Here is a 21680-nt window from a genome sequence, read left to right on the forward strand (position 1 = left end):
AATTTCTGTTTTATATTTAGCATGTCTGTGTGTGTATGCTGTGTCTGTGTGCTCTTCAAAGCCATGCTTTCTTTCATATCGTTTAATGCTATAAACGTAGGAATAAATAAATGTGTTAAACTAAAGATTTTTATTTCAAAACAAATGAGACTCGAACTTTCGAAATTTAATATATATTTTTTTTAAATATAAGAGTTGGATTTTGTCAAGGTTTATTAGTTCTTTTAAATGCTCTGCTCTCACTACCCTAGATAAATGATTAAATTAAATATAATGCTACTTCCGCTTCGGAATTTAATTTCTGCCGGAAAATCAATTAAATATATATATTCTCATTTATAATTTTATCATCTGTATAATCTTGTATTGAGTTATATATTTTAGTTGGTGTTTGTTAAACATTATATTTGAATTTGATATTGATTGGCACAGCTAAAAATGTATATTTAGATAATTCATAAGTAGGTTGTTATCATTGTATAAATAATACATCGGTTAGTTACAAATATTTTGGCGAGTCACGACTTTCTCTTACGGTAAATAGAATAAACAATCCAACATAACAAAAATTGTATAATAAAGCAGTACTTTCTACACTGCATCTAATATATATCTCCAGGCACAGGTTCCTATCACGCTGACGTTATGAACCTTTGTCTGGAGTCTTCCTAATATATACGTGTGTGTAGTGTGGACATGTTTCTTGGATATATTTTACGAAATATTTGGGCAATATTTCGTAAAATATATCCATAGATAAAATTTAAATTCGTAAAATATTTCGTAATTAAATTAAATTAATAATAATTATTAAATAATTAAATTTTATTTATTTATTTAATAATTTTAATTCGTAATTAAATTTAGATTCGTAAAATATTTCGTAAAATATATCAATAGATTTTAATACGCTTTGACGAGCTACGTGACGGTCTATCTTTGTGGGTACAATTCATTAGTTATTCCCCAACTAATCATCATTAATTTTTATAGTCTTCAGTTTTAGAGTGCGTGCGAGTTATTATAATCACAGGCTTAAAGTAGATATCTTAAATTGATTGGTGGCACATTGACGGTGTAAGAAATGGTTTATAAGACTTTTTAGTTCGAGTGGTTATATGTGTCTATATCTAATTAGGTATACATAAACCGATAGATTTGGTCAACTGCCGTGCTAAAATGAATTAAAAATATATAAAGTATTATATACATTTATTTATTATTATTACAATGTTTCCATCATTTTTTATCTATAAATAGTATAAGACAAAGTCACTTTTTGTTACTCTCTGTATATACGCTTTCTTCTTAACCACACAAAAGACTTCGATAAGGTTTTAATGAATAGAAAGAACGATGAACAAAGAGGATTTGTTTATATGTAAACATTTCATACAAAATAGCTTCGTACGCTTACATAGCTAAATCTGGCTAAACTTAAGGAGATACAGCAATATGATGTAAAGAAAGTTTTAGGTCTTACAAAGACCTATAGAAAAGATCACGATATCGTTTATATATGATACAGTCATATTAATAATTTTTATATCTATTATAGATAAGTAAAAATATGGGTTATTTGACTCATCATATTCTTTATTAATTAAATATTAAGAAAAATTAAAATATACATTTCTAATGAATATTATAGTAGACTAACCCACCGCTCCCGCGTGAAGCCGTTAGAATAATCCAAATAAAATTTAATTAATCATCATTAATATGACACACATAGATATAGTTAATTATCCAATTACCGTTAAGTTAATTTAAATAAGGTCAACAAAAATAGCACTTCTATTCAGTGCAATCAAAGAGCTCCAACGGAATTGATAAGAAACTGAACTTGAATTTGTTTGTTGCACTTAAGTAAGAAATGCAAAAGGAACTTATGATGTTATCTATCATATCATTGAATCTAAGCAACAAAACTATCTGGGTCTTGGGCTATATATAACGATTAAATGACACGTTGGTCTAAAGACTAGATATAAAGTCCCGAGGTCGTAACTTCAAACCCCAAGATTTTTCGATTGAAAAATTCTCCAGCCCGGAGTCTAAAATGTTCTCGTGCGTAGTAATTTCATTGAAGTAGTAGTCGAAATTGCGCATAAATTATTTCCGGTTGTATTGGATTTGAAGTCCCATTGAATTACGAGTATGATTGAGAGAAAAGAGAGTGCACAGCTGTGTTGACACCCATACTTGTGCACTCTTGTTGCTTAATGTTTTGTTGTTATTCTAACTTTCTTGTGCAATCTGTGGTTTCCTGTAATTTAAGGAACACATCTTTTAATTATGCTTTAGAACTATTTTTTTACTAATAATAGTTAGGGTGTATCTCATGTTAGAAATCTTTAAATAAGTTAATAAATAAAATAATTCGTCTTGCGCAGTTGAATAAAATATTTTCAAACAAATAAATTTGTAGGCGGACTGGTGAGTAACCCACCTAATGGTCAGTGATCACCACCACCGCATTGTCGCTGTAAAAATTATTAACCATTCCTTACATGCATTCCTGTAATTACGCTGGCTCACTCAACCTCCAAACCCGAACACAATAATACTAAGCATTGAAAAGAATATCTTTAGCCATAAGTTGTATCGAACCAGACGGAGTTCTGCTAAGGCCTACCAGCACAACGTGTCCAATTTACGTGTATATGTGTATACGTACTTATCTAGTAATAATTCACTTATATTAGTTGCAGCATTTAATAGAACATTACTTATTATAGTTTTTATTTACAGGAAAGGAAAACTGTATTCACAATGACAGCGCCGGCGTTCCTATGTGTAGACGCAACGTTTACAAAGAACGCAGACTGCAATACACCTACAGTTATTTCACAAGGAAAGAGGAGAGATTATGAGTAAGTTTTATATATATAGATCCTCCTTTATTATATATAGATGCAGGCATGTGTAATTATTTCTAAAACACTTATATTATTAATTCAAAAAAGGAATGCAGTTGGGCCATTGGGACATCACCAAAAGCATTAAAACTAAAAATTGTTAAGTATTGCTTATGCCGTCAAAAATAGGCTCTAAGATGTTATGTCCCCGGTGTTTGTAACGCCACTAATTATTGTTTAAAGAGAAGACAGTAACTAAATTAAAGTAATAAAAAATGGTAGGTAGGTGCCACCACCTCATTTTATATCCTACCGCCAAGCAGCAATACCTAGTGTCTTGGCGATTGAGTTCTGGCTTAAAGAATGAGAGAGAGTGGGTTAACCAGTATAATTATGGGTCGAGAGACATAACATATCTATTCCCAAAGTTGTCAATGTCAATGGGTAGTGGTGACCACTTACCATCATTTTCCGGTCGGTCTACCTATGTAATAAAAAATACAGCCAAAAAGAGAACATAAACTTAGTAAAAGGGTTTTAAACCCTGCGCACGGAACCTTAAAAAAGTAATACCGAGTTATATTCACCTAATTGAAGTTGCACGATTTTTGTTTCGGTCTATTTAGTTCAAATTAAAATCAAGACAGACTTTAAGCAAAACATTTTTAAATAAAGTAAATTAATTTAATGAAATATACTTTAAAGGTGTTTGGCCAAAAATGGATGTCAATGTTAATATATCAATATGACGACGAAGTTGTTCTCCCAATTATTCTCCACTGAGATAGTCCATTCTGTAAGAATTCGCTTCGTATCACTCGTCAGAATTGTTCGACAACCGACCTACGGTGATACGCCATACGTTTAAGTAAATTTACAAATGTTACTTAAGTAACTTCATAAAACATTATAGTAGTTTTTATTTGTTTGATTAAAGTACAAACTTAAGTGATGGGTTTACTTATTTAGTCGCAAATGGAATAAAAACTATTAATGTGACTAGTTTCTACTTTTATGTTTACAAATACTTCTCGTTCGGTATCGTGTTGATACAAATACTACATGAAAATGTTAGAAAGCATGTACTACGTAATAGTTAAATTTTCAGATGGCAAATAGTGTGGAGAAACGTGCTGGCGTTTATTTATCTACATATTGCTACATTCTATGGCTTTTATCTTATATTTACAGGAAGAACAAAGATATTTACTATATTATTTGGTAAGTATAATTTATATTTATATATTTTTTTTAAATATTATTATTATTTTAAAGTCGATTGTGTGAAATATGTAGAGTTATATTAATAATAAACCTACATACAGGTTTCCCAAGAATTTTCAATACACATGCAAATTCCATTGTTCTCGATCGTATATAAACCTGCGATCTACATATTTCCGTTGAAAATTTATCAATTTATTCTTAAGATATTAACTTTTACCCGGATTACGGAGTGCGGACTTGTTTACCATACTATGCTGTTGTTTACTTTATTAATTTCAGACGTTCTTGGTGGACAATAAATATTTTGTTTAGTTAATTTTTAAAATTAATGAGGTCCGGTTTTTAAGAAATAGCACTCTATTAATCACAACAACCACAGATTGTGAATGCTTTCAAAACATGTTTTTAACGTGTTAAACTCCACAACAATTTTTCGATTTTTCCGCAAAACTATTATTACTTTTTTCCTATTATTACGATAATAATATACGTTGGAAAAACATTACAATATATTGAATACATTTTACCAATATAATAATAATAATATACTTCATTGGAATGTAGTTGATAGCATTTGAAACTATTTAAATCAGTGCCGGATTAATTAAGCGCAGGGCCCGTAGCAAATTCTTTCGAAGAGCACTTGATCTGCTTTTTGTTTATGTAATAGGTAGGCGGACCGTCAAATGGGCCACCTGATGGTAAGTGGTCACCACCGCCCATAGACATTGGCGCTGTTAGATTCATGGCCCTTCATGTTAGGGCCTTATAGCTTTATGATAATATTATTTATCCACTTAACTATATCTTAAGGACTCCTATCATATTAACATAAGCAAAAAAATTAACTAAACATTGTTTTTTTATTTTTTCTTTATTTCATTGGTACTTTATTTCAAATGTTATCTATAACAATGTTTCCAGCTGTAGTGTTCGCGATTATGTCAGCGATGGGCGTGACGGCGGGAGCGCACAGATTGTGGGCTCATCGAGCTTACAAGGCACGCTGGCCCCTGAGGTTGTTTTTAGCCCTTATGCAAACGATGGCATTTCAAAATCATATCTATGAATGGGTGCGCGATCACAGGTAATTAATTTTAATTAAGAAGTTCAAAGATCAAGGTCAAATAAAGCAAACAACGTCATTATCAAATGTCCATTGTATTAAATGATGGGCTTACTTATAATTTTTTATCTAAATTTTCCCAAGCTAATCTTAAATCAGTCTTACTTGAACATTATTATAATTATTTTATCTAGAGTCCATCACAAGTTTACGGAAACAGACGCAGATCCGCACAATGCTCGCCGAGGTTTCTTCTTCTCCCACATAGGTTGGCTGATGGTCAGGAAGCATAAAGACGTATTCGAAAAGGGAGCGTCTGTCGATATGTCTGATCTCGAAAAAGACCCCATCGTCATGTTTCAGAAGAAGTAAGTTCGATATCAACTTAATTGTTACTTATTATTTGATTCCCATATAGACCATGAAATCCTTGTTACATGTATATTCTTTTCAATTTCCTTTTACTTCAATTCAATAATGTAAAGATATAAAAAAGGATTCAATAACAACTAGTTCTTATTCGTCACTAAATATCTAAAGTTAATATAAATAATTCGAAACAATTCAAAACTTTGGCCTTCTTAAAAAAATATATATTGGACAACATCACATACATTACTCTGATCCCAATGTAAGTAGCTAAAGCACTTGTGTTATGGAAAATCAGAAGTAACGACGGTACCACATACACCCAGACCCAAGACAACATAGAAAACTACTGAACTTTTTCTACATCGACTCGGCCAGGAATCGAACCCGGGACCTCGGAGTGGCGTACCCATGAAAACTGGTGTACACACTACTCGACCACGGAGGCCGTCAAAATAATAAGTGATATTAAAAAGAACAATTAATAATAATAAATCGTACCGTGATTGTGTCGAACGTGTGAAATACTAAAAATTTGGGAATATTTTTTTTTTCCTTATAACGTATCTACGTCAATTACAAACAAAATATTCTGCCATTCTCACATAATATAATAGAAAAGATACGCAAGAGACTGTTTGGTTGCAAATTTAAAAATAAAATGGGACTTTATACTATTTATAAAACAGAAAAGATTATTAAAATGCTTAGGCGTTATTATAGAAGTTGTTATGGGTACCTACTGACATTACATTATAGCAATAACGCAGATACTTTTTTTGCCTTGACCTTTCCAAAAGTCACTGAAGAAAAAAAAGGTTGTCTAAGTAGTTCTAAAAGTGGAACTGGTTCCACTTTTATTCACAATTCAGATTTCAGACGTTCATACATATTAAAATGTTCGATCTTAACAATTCTCCAGTAGGTATAAACTCGGTGGACTAATAAATTATGATTTAATTTGAGTTAATAAGAAAACAATCAAAATAATTTTGGATCAAACTGCAACATGAGTAGCAACAATGTAATAAAAAAATATTTATTCCAACAAAATCAATAACAGGTAAATTATTGGATGACACATTGTGACCTTTTTAACAGATTCGTGTCTGTGTTAAGTTAAAAAAAAACATGGATTACAAGACAACACAACTAAAAGACAAACATATTAATTGAACGTTAAACACTATGATTGATTATTTAAAATAAATAATAAATGGTTTTAGTCAATATTATAAAAGAATTAAACAATGAAAAGAGAGGATGTAATTAAATATCAACATGTAAATGAATCGTAAAAATGTGCAATTGCGTAAGGAAATATTTTACAACAAAATAAGTGAATAGTTGAAAGTTTCAAAATGTATAATGTAGGTGGAAAATTACGTAAAGCTATGTGTATCTGGTCACGTAGGCAATCGCGCGGATCATACATCAGTTTATTGTCTTGATTCGGTTTGTTATCCTTATTTTTGTGCCTTATAATTTACTTATATATTTTTTTTAAAAGTAAGTTAATTTTAAAAAAGAATGGCGATCTTTATTTTTTGCTTGTTCTTAATTTAAACTTAACTAATGCTTACAGGTTCTCATTTGTTTACATTTTGTTACTTTCATACCAAAAATTAAAAAAAAAATATTCGTTATCATGAGTAACACATTTCACTATGATTAATATATAAAATCTGTAAATAATGTTACAATATTTAACAAATCTTAAAATCTCTGTAACACAATGATAGTTATTATCTATCTACTGAAAAAATTAAAATAATGAAATAGATACGAATTCATATTAAATTTGGACCTATAAAAAACGCTTTCACAATTTCCTAGGAATAAAACTCGATATAGGGCGTCAAAAATCTAAGCACCTTAAGGATGATGGATGGACCCTTTTATTTTTATATAATTTCCGAAATACTTATTTCCTTAATTAATTTTACTTGAAAAAATGTTACCGCTGCACTTTGTTTCTTAACTTTAACGATTTATGTTAGAAAATTATGGTTTAGTGGTTTCTTAAATGACTGTTTGACAGACAGACTGATAACACTAATGTGGTAAAGAAGATAATCCATTAGTTTCGCTAACTGAAATTGATATTTAAAAATATATAGGTATAATTAAATTGATTGTGGACTGTTTCTTACTGGGCCAATTTGTTATCTGTGAATTCTATTGGATATATCATCAAACTTAATCGATGTAAAGGTTAAGATCGTTTACTGTAGCCATAAACATGAGCCAATAACTATTTTGTCTACTTGGTATGTATATTATTATGTATTAGTTATCTCGAATTAACGTACCGTAACGTAACGTTTATTAATTAAAAGTATCGTTTTATTTCTATATAAATAAAAAGTGATTTGAGTGTTTGTGCAGTTCCTAAACTATTTATCCGGTAGTGATGACTCTTTTGTGGGTTTTGGCGTAAATTCGAAATTCAATATAAACATTCTTGCGAAGTCCGGACGGAAGACGAAGAAGTTATATAATATTACGCTACTGAATGTTTCGTTAGTCTAGAATTTAAGGACTAACTTCACTAGAAGTTATACATGCATGTAAACGGACATTCCCGATATATGCACTTTGTCCGTAGATTTCTGCATACATAAATTACATTAATAAGTTTTTTTTATTATATCTACTTTCTGTAACTCGTCGCTAGATGGTGCCGCAATATAGTTATATACCGTTCAACCGATTGCCACAGACAGGCAACGTCTGCCGGGTTTTCAATTTTCAAATTAGTATAATAGTATTCCACTTGTCGTCAGTATCTTAATAATGACTCCACTTACTATATAACGGTTTTGTTTAATATTAATAAAAACTAAAAAAAACAACATTGAGTAGATAAATAAAAAAAAAGCTAAAATTTAAACAAATATCTCTACTTATTATGATATGTAACTGTGATTTGCAATATAAAAAGTTATATATTATTATGGGAATTAATTAAATTAAGTCCTGAACTAGAAACAAATAAGAATTAAAAATAATTATTGTGTCAAGGGCTTCTAATTTATTAAAATATAATCACTTTACCGTTCGACTGTAATTAATATTTTCTCAAATCGTGTTCCGGATGTATAAAATATTTAACATATAATTATTAATTCGTTACAGAACTTATTTGGTAGTGATGCCGCTTTTGTGCTTCCTCGTACCCTCTTGGATACCAGTGGTATTGTGGAACGAAAGCCCTTGGACTTCCTGGTACGTGGCCTCCATGCTGCGGTACACTGTTTCTCTCCACTTTACTTGGCTCGTCAATTCCGCTGCACACATTTGGGGCAATAGACCTTATGACAAGTAAGCATATCTGAATATTATAATTTAAAAAGACCAACGAAATCTCTACAGCCCTTACCAATCGAAGGAAGGAATATATACAAACCTTACAATTACGTATTCCATGCAACTTACTAATGGCTCAGCTGTATCATGATTAATTATTGAATAATGTATCTTTATTTATAATACGACACACAATAGATTCAACTTAAATACTTATATCCACTTTAATTTCACTTCTAAAGTTCCGATAGCACATTCGTCTACGTTGAAAACGCTAATTTTTCGCCAATCCGTAATGAATATCAAGATTAATCCAACTCTTGACCAATGATATCGCGTTAACTCTATGTCAATTGTTGTTTATTTGTCCTCCGGTGATTGGAATATACTATAGGGTAAAATATGCTCGATAATATTTGCTTTATTTAATATATCCTTTACTATTAAAAGAGTAATAAAGGATACGATACCTACATCTCTCTAGTGCAAAGTTTGGACTTCTATACGCTTTTTATAGGATTTAGAAACATTCTAAGCTTGAAAAATTATAAGGTCGCATATTATAATGATTACTTGTATATACATCTAAATGTATAAAGTTATTATGATAAGTTATTCAGTTGTTATATACATTTAAGCGTTAATAGAGCAATGGTTTATGGACCGCCTAGCGATGTAAAAAGTCGCAGGATCGATCCTGACCGCTTGGACTATTGTCGTATCCAATCCTAACACAGGTGATAAGCTTAAAAAGAGGGGTTAATATTAGTAATTTCTTAATTAATTTGGGGTATCGCTACTGTACATTTAAATAAACAAGCTTTAATAGATAAACTTTCCTATAACGAAGCTCTACTAAAACCTTTTGATGTCTTTGAAAGGTTTCACAAAAGAGACGGCCAAAATAATTTTAGTTAACGTTTCACGTTACTTATTACACAGGTTTCATGGCAACATGTCTTTATATATATATATATATATATATTTTTTTTTTTTTTTACATTATATGTGTAACTAAATAATAAAGAAAAGTGTAACAGGTACTTTTGATCGACGGTTATCAATTATTATTTTTTTATTTGCGTTAAATATACGGCATAAACAACAATGAATTATAATTACTGTTAGACGTATAATATTATTTCTATTTAAGTATTCCACAACGCTTAATAAATATTTTTTAATATTATGCCTACGAATTCGCCTGTATGGAATTCAATATGTATCTATAAGAGTACACATATACGTACATGTATAATAAAATGTATACGTTGGTATTTTTATATAAAGAAGCCTTATAATGGTGATATAATTATTATGATAAATTTCGTAAGATCAGTTTAGCGATTGCAAATAAACAAATGTTCTTATGTATGATATTAAGTATACACTTATATTTATTATACTATTATTTATTATATTTATACGTATATATTTAAGTATATAGTACAGGCGTGTGGCTCCTTCAGATAATAGAGAAAGCACGCACACTACATTAAATAATGATATGTAAAGGTATTTGTGTTACTATTAATGTCCAAAAAGCGTGCACTTCGCTATTAAGTGAAAGTTGTAATGATTAAGGTACTCGTCACAAGTGCCGGTCACTGACCCCGTTATAAGCACGTATGACTGGCAAAAAACTCAATGGTGTTTGCTCAGACTTGAACCCGCAATCTTCAGGGGGACAGTTCTACTAACAAATAACGGTTGCTATACGTTACCAATTCTATTTCGATCCAACTTCGACAATTCCTTACAAAAGTAAAACACAGCTAAGTCATAACTGAGGGACAATTCTACTAATTTATATCGGTTATGACACGATCTCGGTTATAACTCAAGTGGATCATTCATTAATATAAGTAGAATTGTCCAGTTAAAATCCACGGGTTCTCCACTGATTTTACTAACTTCAAACAAATGTATACTTAATATTATAATGTTACAATTACAGATACATTGGCGCTACAGATAACAAAGCTGTGGCGATCTGTGCGTTTGGCGAGGGCTGGCATAATTACCACCACGTCTTTCCATGGGACTACAAAGCGGCTGAACTTGGCAATTACAGTACAAATTTTTCAACAGCTTTGATTGATGTTGCCGCTAAGTATGGTAAGATATTTATATAAATAATATTTTATTAAATTTTATTTATGAGTTATATAAATTGTCAAACCAATGTTTATCTTCAATAAAAATCTATATAGGTATGTAGGTAGATAACATTCCGCTGAGCGTTCTTAATTGTTCCTTTCTCCAAACTGCTTGACCGATTTGTCTGAAATATTTATTTTGTATTTATGATGTTACCAGATAGTTCATATTATTGCGTCATCGTTTAAATATTATATAGAGATCAGAGATTTACTTCTTGCGGGCTTTATGTAAGTCTGGTAGCTACCACCCACTCATTAGATATTCTATTGCCAATCAGCAATAAGTGAGCCAGTGTAACAACAGGCATAAGGGACATAACATCTTACTTCCCAAGATTGGTGGCTGATTGGCGACGTAAGGGATGGTTAATATTTCTTAAATGTAATGTCTATGGTTATTGGTGATCACTTGCAATCATGTAGGCCTTTAGCCTTTCCACCTTAACATCTTATAAAAAAAAATAAGAAGAATCATTAATTAATAATTTAAAAAATGTAGACTTAAATACGTTGACTTTACTACCTTTTATGTCTTAACTAACTAAGATTCTGATAAAACATTATTAATTATATATATATTTTTGTAACAGGGTTAGCCTACGATCTCAAAACAGTATCCCTTGAAATGATCCGCAAGCGAATAGCGAGGACGGGCGATGGTAGCCACCCCTCCGACAAGAAAGTCAAAGACTCCGACGATGATCACAATCACCCCGAAAATCCAGTTTGGGGCTGGGACGACAAAGATATGTCCGAAGAGGAAAGGAAATTAGCTGAAATTGCTCACAAATTGGGATAGTTAAGAAATATTTTTTTAGAGTATTCACATTAAAACAAATTTGAGGCCATTTTTAGATGGTTCTAATGGTGTATTGGTTTATGGTACTTTTTGTGTTCTCTATCGACTGATAAATATATATGTAATTATTTTCCTATAATATCTTCGTAAACTATTTTTAATATATAAGACTAACCAAAGTTTGTAGCATAAACTTTCGAGGGGTACTCCTAAATGGGTCAATTTCTAATATAACTCGATTAATTATTTTAAAAGTACAAATCTCGTATCATACAAACACACATAAAAAGCTTGCCAATTATTGCGAGAGTATATTTAAATTATACAACTCAAATATAATATAATCTCCAAAAGTCGCAACAAAAGTTAAACCGAAAAAAATCCTTAGATATATATGTAGGTTTTTTTAAATCACGTCTCTACTTATACTGGTTATATAAAATTAAATTTATAATAATAATTCGTTATTGTTTTAGATAATATTTAGGTAAGGATTGAAACAATTATGTATAAATATTATTATATAAGTACTTAAGTATTTACATTAATTTATTTCATAAAGAAGTCAAATTTTTGTTTAAGTTTTATTTATTTTCAGTGAATTTAGATTATGAGATGTTAAGAGATAACTTTGTGAAATAGTAATAGTGTTTTATTAAACGCAAACATTTGTTTTCATCTGTGTATATTTTCAAATTCCTATAATACTTTGCTTTTAAGTATATGGTTTATCGTAATCTTGAGGGATCAGGGAAGGCAAAAAAAATATGAAATTTCTCACTTTCTCATTACCTGTATTAAGATATGAATTTGGTGCAGAAATTAATCAAATCGTTGTTACCAATTTTTTTTCACGGTTTCGATTGAGGAAATCCACTTTTATTATTAAATAAATATATTTATACATAAACGAATATTAATATCGCATAGCGATTTCCCCGCCCGATCCACGTTTTATGTTTAATGTTGTAATAATATTAATTTATAGCTAGTGATCAATTACCTCACTAGAGCCTAAGGATGCTGCACAATGCAGTAAGAGCACTTATTAGCCGGATTAGTCGTTTTCACGACACTGACACTTGATTGTGAGCCAAATATTTACCAGTTACTTGAACAAAAAATTATGTACCAAAGTTTCGTTTTTAATAGAATCTTTAGAAAAAATCCTTAATAAACAGTACTGATATTTGACAATTTTTTTGTTAAAAATTCAAGTTTTTAAAAATTACTACATTTCAGTGTAAATTGAACGTTGTCTATTTGAACCTATTAAAATGAATTCTGAGTTATTTCTTTAAGCATACACGAGTAATTTGTCTTCTCTAGAATGTATTAATAAAAAAAACAACACAATTTTTTGCGAAAAAATTAAACTTCAAACTTCATATCATTTTACAAAAATATATCGATAAACGAAGAAATACTTACGCAATTATAAATTTGTATTTAAAAAAAATATTGTTTTGATAAACATTACGATTCATTATTTTTATAACATTAAAACGCATCGCGTAAATTGGTATACCGCGCCGAGCGCTCTCAAAAGGAGGAATGACTTCAAAAAAAGTAGGTTCTCAATTCAATTGTATTTTGTATTTTTGTTTATTCAGATCCAGGTACCACGCATTTATTATATACTTTGCCTTACCACCTTAAATTAAAAAAAAAAACCGTAATGTCTTTAATTTATTATATTTATTTATGATCTCATAATTTAGTTGCCATTTATATTTAGACTACCAGTGTTGTTAAAGGTTAGGGCAATATTGTGTTATCATACATGATACAACACGTAGACTACAAGTTTTGACGGCAAAAAATGATAATAAAATTCCTCAAGAAATCCTAAGCACCGTAAAATTTACGGTTACACGCACACACACTAGTGTGTTGGTTTGTGCGAACCTTTTGATATTTCACTATCGAATTCTGCGATTATCGAGTTTGCTCTTTCAGAACAGCCAGGCAACAGCTGGCTAAATTGAATAAATATATGTCAAAAAGTGTACGTATCTTTATACCTACGAAACATTTTAGTATGATATCAATCCACCAGTTCCAATATTGATATTTTATTTAAATGTTGTCAGTATGAATATTACCTAACGGTAAATTGTAGATATTACAAAAAATCTATACTTGTGGAATCGACGCATAGGCAAAATTGGTGAGTCTTGAAATCTGAAATTTGGAACATTATTTTATGTTATATAATACTTTGAATTCCTAAATTTCTATGTATGCTAAACCAAGGTTAGCCAAGCCAAGCCGAGCCAAACCAAGCCATTATTTTCCGAACGTTACTCATTATTATGTAAAAGAGACTGTCGCCCATTGCAACCGATATAACGATATAACGTCGTTCTATTGCGACCTGTTGCTATCAACAAGGCGGTAAAATATAAGAGGGTTGAAAAAATATAAAAGATTAATAACAAAAAATATATTTAATATACTTAGTTGTTGTTATTGCCTATCGTTTCTTTAGTGACTAGTATATTCTCATGCTACAGAAATTAACCGTACCCGAGATACCCCAGATCTAGGATTTGAGCTCCCACACCCCGTTATCTAATCAAACCCTCCTTGAACGGTCAATTCTACTGTTCAAAATTGGGTTCAAAATAAACATTTTGGTGAACATCCATGATTTTTGCTCACTATTTAATAATTTTATTTATATTATTCTGTTTACATTTTCTCTTTATATCTTTCATTATTTTCCGTTTCTTAGAATTGATTTGATTGCGATTTTGATTGATTAAAATTAATATCAGTAATCAATAATCACGCGATCTAACGTATAATAGTCTAATGACAACCAATTTTAATGTTAATTAAATGAAAGGAACGGCTTTGTTTAAAAAAAAATGATTATCACTTGTTGGTAGGGCTTTGCGAAAGTCTAGGTAGGTACCGTTCACTTACCGCCAAACAAATAAATATTTATTATTATTATTTATCTTATTGTCCAAAGTTAGTTGTGCTTTGTTGCAAGTAATTAACTTAATATTTCTAACGGCGTCAATATGGGTCCAACCTTTTTAAAATAGTTTTTTTATATCAAATCGATTCAAAATATTATACTTTATTGAATTAGGCTCCGATGAGCACATTTGAATCGTCATTTAACATAATTAAATGTTGTCGCTACGATTTTTGAAGCGGGCAACATTAAAAAAAAAGAAAACATTGGCGGGAAAGATAAGCTCTCTTCTGGATACGCTGGAACCGGGACATTGTTATAACATTATCTTACATCAATGTATTGTTTTACATTCATTGATTAACTTAACCAATAAAGAAAACCTTTATTAATTAATTTCGAGAGTGATACCCACGACTCATATAAATACGCCGTACAAATAACTATCAGCAATTAATTAACAAATAACTTTCTTTTACATAAATTTAATTTACCAATTAATATACATGCGTATTTTAATTAAATACTGTGTACCTTTTATCATTATTAAGTTTTTTTTTATTATTTTACTACTAATGACAGTATGTACTAATTATTAATCCTCCGGCCTGATTAATAGAGTAAATCAAAGACAACTATATCTAGAAACAGATAATTATACTACATTTTACTAATTTGATATATTCCTAACAAATGCAATTAAATAATTGTACTTACAATAAAATCAATGAACTTGACACTTTTTTAGTATATATTGTCAAGTAATATGCCTTATCGATCAAAAGATTTATTAATTGGCAAAGCTAAAAGTGATATAGGCACCATTTCTGTGTATTATAATAAATATGTCAGTTTATACTAATGTTATTCTTTAAGTCTTTGAAGAAATATCGTTCATACATACGGACATTATGGATTTCTGTTATTTTTTATTTATAAAATATGTTTATTGTGTATTTTTTTTTTCAATTCATAATTGTTTATATTTACATACAAATACATTACTTATATTGTACACTGCCATTAGTGTAATATTTTATTACGTAAGTTCTGTACAAAATTGCAAGCAGATTATATCACTATTTTTATCTATTTTACATTAGCAGCCCGTAAATGTTCCACTGCTGGGATAAAGGCCTCCTCTCCCTTTGAGGAGAAGGTTTGGAGCATATTCCACCACGCTGCTCCAATGCGGGTTGGCGGAATACACGAGAATACGGATACCGAGCACGAGATGAATTATAAACACAAATTAAACACATGAAATTTCAGTGGTGCCTGCCTGGGTTTGAACCCGAAATCATCAGTTAAGATGCACGCGTTCTAACCACTGGGCCATCTCGCCTATTTTAACAAGCACAATTACGTTGCTTCGCTTTCGCTTTTGCTACAATATATAATTCACACTGAAAATATATTAATTAAATACGAAAATCGATCATGATACGCCTGTGATATATAGTAATTATACACATAATTCTTATTTTATACTTGAATTATAATTATATATTTAGAATAATACAAATTACGTTTCCCCGCAAGTCAGATTTTAACATTTCACGAGTGATATACGAAGTGAGTACTTATAGAAAAATACTGCTGTTTCGATTTACAAAGCTTGATGAATATATACATACGTCACACTTAAACGCCATTGCAACTGTATACAAAATACCAATACATTAACGGTTTTACTGATAAACGATGTATGGCTATTGAATAGTAGCACAAGAGTTTATCTGTTTGTCATCGGCAATTTGACATTCATAGGAATTAAATAGCTACCTTTATTCGCAAGTAGCATTAGCAGCCCGTAAATGTCCCACTGCTGGGATAAAGGCCTCCTCTCCCTTTGAGGAGAAGGTTTGGAGCATATTCCACCACGCTGCTCCAATGCGGGTTGGCGGAATACACATGTGGCAGAATTATTTATTCGCAAGTGACATTGGCCAAATAATCTGGACCTTTTAGGCACAAATAAAAGCCAAAAAAAACTACATTTATAACTACTATGTTTTAAAGGGGTAAGAATATTTAAAAATACTTTCTAAAGGTTAATTATTTTATTAATAACATGTTCTCAGAATCAGCCAGCAATAACCTCGTTTACAATAGATGGCTTGGCGTAATAATCTGGGCCCTCTAAGCCAAAATTAAAAAGCAAAAAAAGAAGATATTAGAGGGTACTTTAATTGCCTATTATTAAATTAGGTCGCCTGGTCTTTTGATTAAACGTCTCACGTAATCTTGTATTTTTTTTAAATGATTCATTGTACTAACTCATAATAGTCTCGTAAATGAATTGTTGTATTGGGACAACTTTAATTTTCTAAAACTATGAGTTACAAGAATATATGAAATCTAGCATATTGCCTGCGACTTAGTTCTCCTGGTCTTTTGGTGAAATATCTTGCGCGTTGTATAAAGTTTTTGTTTTGGAGTATAAGCATGCAACAATTAACTAACTTTCATCGGATGAAAGTTAATTAACTGAGTCGAAAGGATTTAGAACGCATCATCATGCTTTCCAAATCCAATAAATCCAATCCAAAAAGATAGAAACATTACATGTTATATATTTCAATAAGATGTTATGGGTGTATTAATTATTGATTATTTAATTAATAAAAAAAACGGTCTTTTACATCTTACTATAATGTCACGTACACGATATTCACGCTTATAGCGTCAATAGTTTTAAGCGACCAAAATTTTTAAATACAGCTTATTTAATAAATATTAAATATTACAACCTATTAAAGTGTACCGTAACTACCGGTATAAGTTCTGAAATTGATTCAACGTCTATTATGTATACTTGGATTTGAATCCTGAGAGTTAAAACTATTAAAAGAAGAGAGACGTTATCTTTCAAATATAGCTTAATAATATACCATCGCAAGTATTTGATGTCTTAGGAATGAAAATTAGGTAAGAATATTTTAAAATAAGAAACAAAAAATATTTATTTAATTATTAATAAGCAATAAAATAGGTTTATATTTAATAAAGTATTCGTTGCTTTAAAAATATTACAATAACTTAATTTCGTTTTTGTTTTTCTGTAATCATTATGAAGAACAAAATCAAATTTATATTGATTTAAACAGCTCGCTACGAATTTTTTTTTTTTTTTTAGTGACATGTTGTTTTTATGCAATTTTGGAAGTGATTACTCGTCCATAACAATAAAATTTTATTGGGTCACCATTAAAAAAAAGTACAATTAAAATATAAAATAATAAATTAAAGCTTGTGTAATAACCCATTTTTAAAATAATGAATATTTCAGGTAATATAATAACGTTTCACTGATTTCACTTTCACCTTGTATATAAACCAGTTTTTTTCCGCGATTTGATCGCCAAGAATTTCTTTTTCATATTTTTCCCTCGTAGAGTGGATTTAAGAATACCCATGGCGAATTTTATATTAATAAGTTAAGTCGTAAAAACGTAACACATAGACAGATCTACTACCGCACTTGAATATAATAAAGCAGTAGCAATTTATACTAAAGAACACAAAGAATTTCACAAATGCTCAATTAATTTTATTTTCTTCGGGTACTTCGACGGTTTTGTCGATATCATCCTGCTTCCTCCAGTCGTTGTTTGTGTTAAATTTTTCCGGTATAATTTTAACATTTCTCACTTTTCCTCCAGTAAGCCCCTTCAGCCACTCTGAATTTAATTGATAGTCGTTATCGATGGGTTGTTTTTCGATGAAATTAAACTGTTTAAGGTCGTGATTATCGAAACCGTTGTATTTATTATCAAAATTTCCATCGACTATAACTTGAGACGGTGTGTCGGCAAGAGGTTCGTATTTATCATTATAATAACCGTCATTTATATAAATTATTTTCTTTTCATATTTATCATTGAACGCATTGTTCCTGAGAAGTGTGAACACTGCTCCCGTGAGAGCCATATTGTTTAGCATACCCGCTACTAAAGTCATCATTTTCAATGAAGGCAAGAAGAAAGGCAAGACGGCGGACATTATGAGACCAGGTATTAATAAAAATGGCATCATATTATAAAAATGTTTTCGAAGTTTCTTCATACTGCCCCGTCCAACGAATTCATCGTCGCCTGAAAATAATTGAAAATATATATTTTTAATATACATACATATCTGATGACAATAATCGTGGAAAATTAATATTGTTTTTTTTTTACATTAGTCACATACCGTTAGGAAGATACTATTAAAATAAAATTCAGTCTGCTGAAATCGTAAAAGACAACAACTTAAAATCTTCGATAGATTTATAAAATCCGTATAAAAGAGAAAAATATCACATCTGTGTATTTGAAATAGTTCCAAGAAAATCGCATTAAGTAATCTAAAGTAATACATAGAAATGTCTTAAGCTAAATTTATTGGTGTTTATTAAAGGCTGACTGTGACAATGAGATTCTATGTACATTGTATGTACACTTGATAGCTTCAAAAAATAAAATACATATATAATATATACTCAAATTCATTAAACCAATGTGAAATGGAAATAGAGAATATAATACCATTTTTCTTTAAAAATATGATCGAAAATTTGTTTCTAGATAACAATAACCTTTCAAATATAATTGTAAAAAATAATTACATTTGAGGATATCGACGCTGAGAGATCCATTGCCTTTGCCTCCAAGTGCTAGAGCATAGCTTTGAGACAAACTAAGCTTAAGGCTTCTTTGTTCGAGGAGCTTTATTGTACTGTCACATAGTTTTGCTTGAAGTTCTTCATTGGAAATATTTCTATATAGCTGCCATGGGAACGTTTCCCGATAATCTTTGAGCGGTCGAACTTCATTATCGAGAGCTCCTTCTGCTCGCCAGTTACCGTAAGCCCCGATGCATTTCGTGAGCCCCAATTTATTGACACACGTAGAAATTTGGTGAATTACATTATCACTTGTATCCGCGAAATTTGAACTGGTTTCGCGATTTGTACGCGTATTTAACGTTTGAATAAAACATGGCCACGCCGAGAATATGAGGATGGCGGCGCATGCGCGCATCGCTGCAAGCTGACTGAGTTGGCAGCGCTCACTGCGCCTGCGCTATAACGTTAGAAAGGACGTTGTCGTTAACAATTTCGTTATGCTACAATAACTAACGCACAAAATAGACAGTTTGTTTAAACAATAATACACACTGGCAGCATGGAACATAATAAAATAAGACATATTTATTGCTGTTGTTATATACCTAATACTACAATATATTTCATAAATTTTCATTTCCTACAAGATTTAATATATTTATGACGTACTCATTTGCGTTAACCAATAAATCAATTTTTTAATTTAAAATTTTATCCTTACACATTATCTTCAAATCGAAATTAAATAAAATGCCCTCCATCTGACTTCTGCAAAATTAATTTTACTAAACTGCTCATCCTAATTAGACGGTTTTAAAACTACCTAAGAAGTAATAGATTGTAAACATCATACCGGTTGGCAAGGCCTTTCTCCCTTTGTAAGGGCTTGCAGCATGCTGCTTCAATGCAGATTGGTGGATACACATATTTCATATGATATGATTTTTATATATGCAAGTTTTTTGACGACGTTTTCCTTCACCCCTGAGCACGAGGTTAATTATAAATACATTTATGCCCTTGAAACCTAAATACTGCTAGACAGGGCTTAACCCCGCAGTCTAAGATTATGATGAATGTATTCTAATTAGTATGCCTTATTGGCTCAGACTCGAACGATACGTAAAATTATCCTAAGATGACTAATGAATTGATTGAAACAAATATTACCTTCAACTATAAGAGAATATGTTTTATTGTAAAAAAAACACAATTATAGGTAAATAACAATAAAATTAATGCTATATATAAAAGGTGGTCTCGTAGTTAAGACAACGATCTCTTCTAGACAGCCTTTGGTAAAGGATTGATTGGAAGGACAGGGTAAGAAGGAGATCACTTCGAAAAGCCCAACATAAGCCATTCGAAGCACAACAATCAAAAGTAAACCAAACTTAAGTAAAGTTGCATGTACAAAGTCGTTTCCAGTGATCAATAGAATGATTCCAAATATTGGGCGAAAGTTTTTTTTTCTGCATTCCGTGTTGGCAGGAAATGGCCTATATTATTACCAAATGCATGCCATTTGCATATGCTCGGTCACAGACTGACGACGAACGCCTCGTGTCATCGCCCCATAGTTTCACCACGACATAATTACGTGCGCAGAGTGCTTGATACGTTTGTTTAATTATACGACAACACACGCAAGACATAATTTCTAAGGCGATTTATTCAAAGTGTAAAAAAATAAAACGAAATGAAAAGTATAAACGGTAATTATGAAAATGTAGTCATAAGCGGCATTCACACGTATTGTGGTTCTCATAAACTGTCGGATTATACGCTATCAAGAAACTCTTTGTTTGTTACATGGGACATGAATATGTGTTATGCGATGATTGGATTATAAGTATAATTAATTTCAATATTGTCGGGAGAAATTTAGAAATTCAGTTAATTGAAGCCATTTCTACAGAAATAAAGTGTATGCCCTGTACTGTCGAGATTCTCAATAACTATTACAAACATAGAAATTGAAACATTACAAATGTTTGTATTTTATTTTATAATGGCATTCTTAATGACTGTTAGTTTGAAAGTCCATATTCACACACGTTTTTAGAGTTTTTTCTTGATGGGTGAGGCTCTGTATTGCTGAAATAACAAATATGTTCTATGCTTAAATTTATTATTTATATAGTAATAGCAATAGTAAATGTTCTAGAACAATTCTTATAAACATAATTCATGTAACGTTTTTTATAAAAAATATTTTTTATGCTATGTATAGTTATACTTCAATTTTTTCACATTTAATACGTACATACGCCTAATCAATATTTGTTATATAGTAGAAGTTGCTAATTTTTGTATATATTTTTTTCTATTAACTGATCTAAATGA

At 30.6% G+C, this 21680-nt stretch overlaps 2 protein-coding genes across 2 annotated transcripts in view; one reads left to right on the forward strand and one right to left on the reverse strand.

Annotated features, from left to right (window-relative positions):
- The window catches only part of LOC125066566 (acyl-CoA Delta-9 desaturase-like), a 28078-nt gene extending 15875 nt beyond the window's left edge, over positions 1-12203 (forward strand). The window contains exons 2-8 of the mRNA XM_047674695.1: positions 2755-2876; positions 3970-4082; positions 5013-5175; positions 5349-5522; positions 8662-8847; positions 10790-10950; positions 11585-12203. Coding sequence (XP_047530651.1) covers positions 2776-2876; positions 3970-4082; positions 5013-5175; positions 5349-5522; positions 8662-8847; positions 10790-10950; positions 11585-11793 — 1107 coding nt within the window. The 5' untranslated portion in view covers positions 2755-2775 and the 3' untranslated portion in view covers positions 11794-12203. The remainder of the gene's footprint in view (positions 1-2754; positions 2877-3969; positions 4083-5012; positions 5176-5348; positions 5523-8661; positions 8848-10789; positions 10951-11584) is intronic.
- A 5842-nt stretch (positions 12204-18045) lies between these two features.
- Positions 18046-19749, reverse strand: LOC125066575. The gene is made up of 2 exons (XM_047674707.1): positions 19335-19749; positions 18046-18819 (listed from the first exon to the last, which is right to left on the reverse strand). The coding sequence occupies exons 1-2, from the start codon at positions 19747-19749 to the stop codon at positions 18266-18268; spliced, it is 969 nt and encodes a 322-aa protein (XP_047530663.1). The 3' UTR covers positions 18046-18265.
- Positions 19750-21680: the final 1931 nt, after the last annotated feature.

The sequence above is a fragment of the Vanessa atalanta genome, chromosome 9, assembly GCF_905147765.1.
Source record: "Vanessa atalanta chromosome 9, ilVanAtal1.2, whole genome shotgun sequence".
NCBI classification, from domain to species: Eukaryota; Metazoa; Arthropoda; class Insecta; order Lepidoptera; family Nymphalidae; genus Vanessa; species Vanessa atalanta.